General features: G+C 37.9%; 1 protein-coding gene across 1 annotated transcript in view; it reads left to right on the top strand.

The window, feature by feature from the left end:
• Positions 1-8392, top strand: part of LOC124427807 (protein dachsous) — a 297028-nt gene that overhangs the window by 246028 nt on the left and 42608 nt on the right. The window contains exons 2-3 of the mRNA XM_046971123.1: positions 869-1049; positions 6217-6696. Of these exons, the coding sequence (XP_046827079.1) occupies positions 869-1049; positions 6217-6696 (661 nt within the window). The remainder of the gene's footprint in view (positions 1-868; positions 1050-6216; positions 6697-8392) is intronic.

Genomic DNA, 8392 nt, shown 5'->3' with positions numbered 1-8392 from the left:
TCTCCCACCCTTTTTCTCTGCGAGGCTCGATTTCTTCTACGTCGGCAGACGAGAGGACTACCACCGTCGTACAAATTACGTCTCGGTTGGATAAATTTACAGTCTCGTACGTCGTACGTTTTCCTTTTAATCACACTTCGAATCGATTCTAATACTCTCAAGTTAAATAGATAATTCACCTTTTATTTTTTTTTTATTTTTTTTTTTTTTTAGATCGCATCTTTATACTTTATGATCGATATAGACAATCGAATAAAGTTCGGAATAAGTTTATATAAACGAACGATATGTAAATCTTATAATCGGGAAAGAAAGAAGTATGGATTTTCGTGAAATCAAAAGGATCTCTTCCATCGGATTTCTTCGAGTCGACGATGAATCCTCGCATAAATAAACGAGCGGTGGTGAACGCAACGGAGGCGTCCATCACCGCCTCCACGTCCGTCCAGTAACGTCTCGCGCGGTAGATACTTTTTTGTTTTGGGGTAGGAAGACCGAAAGGAGCCACTCGCAAATTAGTCACCGGGTCCAGATTACGAATGGACCACCTCTCTGCAAGGGCCCTGTAGGTATCCCGTTTCAGGAACGTTAAGAGAAATTAAACGAAGTACTTCGACTCGAACGACTCCACCTTCGAAAGGTGGTTCCCGATGACACGGCTCTCTTCGTCATCTCTCATACTACTTTCTTTTGTCTCATCCCCTTCTCGTTGTTGTACGATGTATACTAAGGAAAAGAAAAGTCAGAGGAAGATTGGTAACATTTTACAACGCTATTAATTTACATTTATTTTAAATGATAGACTTCAATCGCGAATACTTTGATATTTATTGCACCGGCTAATTCAATTTATTTTCTTTGATTTCAGGTACAAGCTACCGACCCGGATTGCGGAGTAAACGCGATGGTGAATTATACTTTGGCAGCCGGAAGATTGGAAAGCGAGTTGCTTCAAGCACGTAGTGATACCGGAGACATTTGCGTGAGAGCAATGCTCGACAGAGAAACTGCTCCCTACCTCGAGATTCCTGTCATCGCCACCGATAGAGGTAAGTTTTAAGAAATTTTATATTTACTATTACATTACGGATATTAAAAATTTCAAGAACGTCACTTAGATGAGTATCGACGTGGACTATATATCCTAGAAAGTTTAAATCCTATCATGATAATTTACGAGCGACATACCCCAGTTAAGCCTTGTCAATTTGTTAAGCGATTTATCGAGCGCTTTTAGCACTCCAAAGCGAGCAAGTTTGCCGAGTGTCTAACCAAAATAGGCGAACGCGACCTGGCCGTTGAACGCTGCGGGCGAACAATGCTTTCTTCCTGATGCTCGTATGTAGCTTTTATTCCTCCGCGTGCTCTCACACGGGGAACACGCGATCGGGCAGGTGAGCCGCACCGATACCAAAGAAAAAGAGAGGGAGGAAGACAGAGAAAAAGGATATGGAGAATACACGCAACGAAGAAGAAGAAGAATAAGAAGAAGAAGAAGAAGAGAAGGAGGAGAATACGTAAGAGCAAAAGGAGCGAGGCGTGAGAGGTGGCTATCGCCGCGCCAACATCTAGTAGCCCTGTAATAGGCTTTATGATTTATGTCGCCGCTGAATTCTGTACACATTTTCAATGGAATACGTTCTTCTTCTTCTTATGGGAAAACGTACTGCTTAGTTTACCGTCGATCCCATTGATCGCAAGATGTCCTGGCGCTACGTAAGAACGACAAGATTTCCTTTTAATCTTTTAAATTTTAAGTTGCAAATATTTCTCCTTTTAATAATCCCAAATATTAAAACAATATTTTTTCATGATATAATATTTCAATAGGAAAAAAATGTTAACGTTAGAAAAAATTTTTATATACGTGCTCGTTACATTGGGTCTATCGGAAATATATCTATTCAAGTTCTCATTTTATAAATTAATTCGAACTATCCGTAATACATATAATTATTTTTCCAAATCCACGATATTATCGAATATATGGAATCGCATCATTTATGAATTTTTATATAAATAATTATCGATTTATTATTTCTTATCACTTTATGTAATAATGATTTTACATAACTATCAACGTTATACGTATCGATATGTATACGTGAATGTATGCGTTTAGTTCCAAGAAGGAGAAAGGACAGAAAGAAAGAGCAGAACACGAACAAACGGAGAGTCTGAGAAAGAAGCTGCACGTATCCCATTGTCGCAACTTCGCGCCGTTTTGCAAATAGGCACGTATGTATGTACTCGTAGCTCGTACCGTAATTGTCGCTCGTTATCGATACGATTGTCCGACGTGTGCACGCGCGCGAGTACTAGTAATGTCACACACATAGAGATCGAAGTTTGTGCCGGTGAACACGAGATACACAATAGAAAAGCGCCCGGATATGACGGCGATCTTCGTCGCGCGTAGTAGGAACGTTCTTCGCGAGAAAGAGAATGAGAGGGGAGAAAGAGATATAGAGAGAGAACGAGAGGGGGAAGAGAGAGAGAGAGAGAGAGAGAGAGAGAGAGAGAGGGAGAGAGGAATGGACCGGTGCAGAGGCTGCGCTTCTTCTCGCGTGATTTATATCACCCACTGACGAAGCAACGTATACTTACCAACACTACTACTACTAGACATTACTACTTCTACTACCACTACTCACTACTACTACTACTACTACTTCTACTACTACTACTATTACTACTACTACTACTAGACATTACTACTTCTACTACCACTACTCACTACTACTACTACTACTACTACTATTACTAATACTACTACTATCACTACTACCACTACTCGTTTCCGTCTCATGCTGTGTACTCTTCTTACCTTTCCTTCTCTCTCTTCGTTCGCTCATGCTCCTGTTTGCTCTTAGCTACACATGCGAAAAGGTGTAAGACACTGATGTACATCAATTCCTCTCTGCCGATGGAATTTTCATTGATAGTAGAATTATCTATAATCTATACGTGGCTTTTGCAAAAAGATTAGAGAAATTTTCCATCTTAGAAATATAAAATCGTATCGGATGTAATGTTTTATCGAATAATTTTCTAAATTGTTTATTTCTTTTTTGTTTTTACATACAGATGTTTAAAAGACATCATTTATCTCTATAAAACTTTTCAAGCATTCTATAAAATATTAAAACATTCTATCTCTATCGAAAATGACGGGAGAAAATATTTTCTTTTTTTGCGGTTGTGATCGTAAAAATTTTGAAGTTTTTCGTCATAGTACTTAATCAAATTTATTTGATTGTAAATTTCAGAATTTCACATAAGTGTTTATATGATATCATGGTTATCCAATGAAATTATATAGGTCAGGGTATTATTGCACCTGTTTTTATCTTACATTAATTTGCATAGGGATATATCTCTGGGATTTAAAAAAAACAATATAAATTTCGAACATAGATCATTTTAACAATATGTCGTAAATAATTTTTTAAAACTTTCTTTCGAATTAATATTATCTATCATGTAAATTATATACATTATTTATTAATCTAAAAGATAATACAATAAGGAGAAATTGAAAGTCCGTATATATAAACGAGATGCAAGATTGGTAATTAATGTTACTGATATAAAGGTTCTAAACAAAGGAGGTATATATATATATATATATATATATATATATATATATATATATATATATATATTCGAAGTTAAAGGATATGATATGAACAGTCGAAAAAATGAACGTAGATCGTTGTTCTCGAGATTACGAGAACTAGGAAAGTTAACCTATTGCTTCTTCGACAATAATCGAGCGGAAAGGCCGACGATAAGTCGAAGCCAAGTCTCGTCTTGTATCTCGCGTTAATGGCGAAGGATAACGGTTGGATACGCGGTGGTGATCGATAATTATTACCTACGAGCGAGCTTGCTTTGAATCATGCACTGAGATCCGCACCATCGGAGTATCGTACACGCGCTTATAAGATCACCTCGAGGAGTGTGTTACTTTGTTTGGAGTTAGAAAATAGAGAGAAGAAAGGATAACAAAATAAGAAAAAAAATAAAAAAATAAAAAAATGAATTTATATGAGAATTATATGTTATACAAATTAAATGCGAATCTTATTTTGTTAATAATATATTTAAAGCAATTCATGTTATTTTTCGATAAGAAAGTTATGCGATTATATACATTTTCGAAGGAATTTCATGCGAATAGTTGATTTTTTTTTTTTCCTTTTAAATATATATATATATATATATATATATATATATATATTTTTTTTTTCTTTTTATTTTTTTTTTCTTTTATTTAATCATATATTCGTTCCTTGCGATTACTGTTTATTTCACTTCACATCGAAATCCTCTTATCGAGCCAAATAATGTCGGCGTAGAGAACGAAACTACGAGATTTACTTCGAGCAAAGTCGTCATAAATCACTAGAATCCTGCCTACCGTCGTACCTTTTTTCGAGTCCAATCAGCCGACCACTTTTTTCCTTCGTCTCACTTTCTCTATCACATTTACATATAAGTACTACTTCTTCTTCGACAGTTGGAAAAAATCCATTGAAGAGAAGCTTACAAAAAAAAAAAAAAAAAAAAAAAAGAAAAAGAAAAGAAAGAAATCTTATCTTAATGAAAGACGTTCAATGATAATGAAAATTATATTTCCAATTGTACAACATAAGTTGATAATGATCCACCAGTTTTGATTAATCGAAAACGATAACTTAAGAATGTCTCCTTAATCCAATTAAGAGGATTACCTCAGTCGCATAAAATATAAAGTGATAAATAATCCTTATCACGAGCGTATAATCATAGGTCGATTGCTTTGACCGTAATATGGAATCTTCTGATTATAGAAGAAGAGTGTCGCACAAATGTATATGTTTTTATGTGTATATATGTATATCTGTGTGAGAGAAAGAGAGAGAGAGAGAGAGAGAGAGAGAGAGAGAGAGAGAGAAATAGGGAGAGGGGTAAGTGTTAATATCAAAAGACAGTATGTAAATCGGGTAATCCGATGTTTAAACGGTTTACACCCGTAACTCATAGTAATGTATGGACTCGAGAGCTCGAAGGAGCTCCGAGCTGGGAGAAGATTTATAGGTACTAGTGTCATTGGAGTCATGCGTCAACGGGCAAGTCTTCTCCCTTTCGTCCCTCGAACCTTCGACCACCACAGTGTCTTCACCAGGGTGGGGAACCTTTTACTGGCAAAAAAAAAAAAAAGAAGAAAACAAGCTGGCTTTTGCTCGCAAAAAGACCAACCAAATCTTTGCATTCTCTCGAATAACGAAGCGCGAGAGATCCTTCATCGAATTCTTAGAATAAAAAATATAATGTTCGAACAAACAACGTGAATTAACGTTTAGTGCGATTTAATCTGTAATATGAAACTTCGAATGGTTTGATTGGAATTTTGTAATAATACGTTCATGCAGTTAATTGAAAAAATCGCAAGATCTTTTTACAAATCCCAAACGTACGTAGGATCAAAGGGCGGCAAAAGGGAATGGTTAGGTGTTTTCGAAGGACTCAGGGGTGTATCAAGTTCCAAGGCGAGTACATCGAGCACGGACACAACGACATCGGAGGTGACTTTATTGACACCGGCATCATAAATCTTCGAGACTTAACTCCCACCGCAGTTATTCTCGACATTGTCGTACTCGTATTTCTTCCCTCTCCTCTTCTTAACTTTGTGCGTGCACAATTCGGCGCATTCGTACCGAGCATGAAATTTTCTTACCTTGTAAAACGTTCGAACGAATGCGGGCGTAGAACAAGCTCAGAGGTTGCTAAAAACTCTAACATGAAACCATTATATCCTTTATAAAATTTCTTCATTCTATAGTTTGATTTAAGTTACATTTGCCATTGACATTGCGTGTACAATGATTATGTATTACATATAAGATCACGAGGATTTATAATTTTTAAACATTTTAAATTTAACTCTAAATGATTCAGAGTTTTTAAATATTCCGAAGTTGAGCACCGCGTTTAAATATCGGCGATATAAATCAACCGTCGATGTCTTCGTATTCTTCTCCCTGTAAAAACCAACGAAAATGGACTCATCTCGGCGTTTGGCTGCGTGAAATTAAAAGGGCCAGTTTCGCGAGTATCAAAGTAATATCCGAATGTATAATATATCCCAATCGTTCCTAAATCCTTCTAAGTGAAACATGGATATATTAATTATATCCATTAACAAAGTATTTTTCTTTTTGATTTCAGGTGGTCTTAGTACAATAGCAATCGTCCGCGTACAAATAACCGATGTGAACGACAATAGTCCGATATTTGAACCTCAGAAATATAACGTGACTTTAAGAAGTGATGCACCGTTTCAAGGGCCAATTTTAAGGGTAGTAGCCAGTGATCTCGATGCAGGATTATTTGGACAAGTTGCTTATAGAATAACCAGCGGTAACGAAGCTGGAATATTTCGGATAGATCGAAACACAGGTGAACTTCATGTTTCAAGGCCGAGTCTTCTATCGAGATCGGCTTTGCACCAACTCAATATCACGGCTACTGACGCAGCTGGCTTGAAAAGTACCGTCGATGCGGAAGTTAGGATAACGATGTCCCTTCCAGGACACAGGATAGCGACTTGCGAGAGACCACGTTACGTTCTCTCCGTTAAAGAAAACCAACCGCAAAGTACTGTCGTTGGAGGTATCAAGGACACCGTATCTACGTCATCTTTACCAGGTACGTTCAACGCTATACCCCTTTTATACATTTTTATTTGTCCTTAACAAATCTGAAACTTATAAACATAGTTAAAATATATTAAGTTTTTATCAGTAATTAATTTTCTGTCAAGGAAATGAAATCATATTTAACAAATACAGTTTTAAAGTTACGTGATATTATGGATGGTTAAACTTGTTCGTTCCTCTTTTGATTGCGTTTCTAAACGAATCACGTGAACATTCAAGATTAATACTCCGTTATTTTAGATAAAATCTAAAGAGTAAAAGAAAGAAAGAAAGAAAAAAAGAAAAGAAAAGAAAGAAAAAATATGCAGAGCGCTATGCACGTAACTCGAGCGATCATCGTCTCAAGTAGTTTCCTCTCGTAATCGCCATAGCTCCGGGGGTCATCGGGAAGATCCAAGAATACTTTCCGTTCATAAAAGAAGTAATCTAAAAAGTTTTAGAAGCGCGTTAGCATCTTCTCCTCGAGCTAGGTCTCGCAAATACCACGAAAACGTATTCCACGCGCGGCGCTACCGCGTTAGCATAGTCGCGTCACGAGAGAGGATACGAAGAGGACTGCGACGAGAACGATGAAGAGGAAGAGGAGGAGGAAGAGAAGGAGGAGGATGCGAGAACGCCTACGTGGCGATTCGGTATACCTACAAGCACGTGCAAAGCACGATACACTATCGTAGGAAAACGAGCTTGTGCTCGAGAATATTCTTCTCTTCTTCCTCTCCTTCGTTCTCCTCACTGTATAACATGGATACGATAGGAGAGGGAAGAGGTCTTGGTATGAGCAAACGGCATGTAAATCATACGAGAATATCTATTCAACGTGATAGCAACGTGGAACGCGTCGTAAGGATAACGCGCCATGCTCGTCACGGGTCTTCGTATTTGCATCGTGCCCACAGGATTCGCAGTTTTCCTTATTGGTAACGACCCCATTTTGACTTCCATTCGAGTAATTTAAGCTTGCATTGTCGTCCTACCTACGTCGGTCTGCATCTCTTTCTTTCTTTCTTTCTTTCATTCTTTCTTTCATTTCCTTTTCTTTTTATTTCGACCAACTTAGAAAATCTGATGGATTGCCTGACTCAACGATTTTTTTTTACTTAATTTTCAAACTCGAACAGATTAATTTCGTTCATGCGGATTATAGATATTTAACGAACAAATAGCCTTGACTCGAGTTTTAAATCGATCGAATATTTAGGACCGAGAGAAGATAGAGATCAATTTTTCATAGAAAATAATTTCATAAGCTAGGAGAAAGAATAAGATGACAAAAGAGATAAGGAATAAGTAGATGAGTAGATGAGTTGGTCCGTACTGATGTATCACGTAGGATTCGTAAAGCGGGTGTAGTGGGAGATGGGTGAGGGGGAAGAGGGGAGAACTCGGGAGGGGGGGAGGGGAGGTATAGGGAGTGAGGTACGTAAAGGAAAAGGTAAAAGGTAAAAGGAGGGAGGATGAGAGGTACGTATCCGTGTTTCCACACTGGTGGTACATCCGATGCAAGATACGGCGCGTCACGACCTGCGCTCACCGCGCCATATACCCGGTGCACCGTGTAAAGTGTCTCGGCGTGCATCGAGCACGGCTTCACAGTACATTATAGTCCCGACAATGGTGGATAGTTTACACGGTGGTGCCTTACCGGTGGTGGTCGTATTGTTCGACCGCCATGGCCCGCATATGCA

This window comes from Vespa crabro, chromosome 11 (genome assembly GCF_910589235.1).
Source record: "Vespa crabro chromosome 11, iyVesCrab1.2, whole genome shotgun sequence".
NCBI lineage: Eukaryota > Metazoa > Arthropoda > Insecta > Hymenoptera > Vespidae > Vespa > Vespa crabro.
This window is presented reverse-complemented; position numbering and strand designations above follow the sequence as displayed.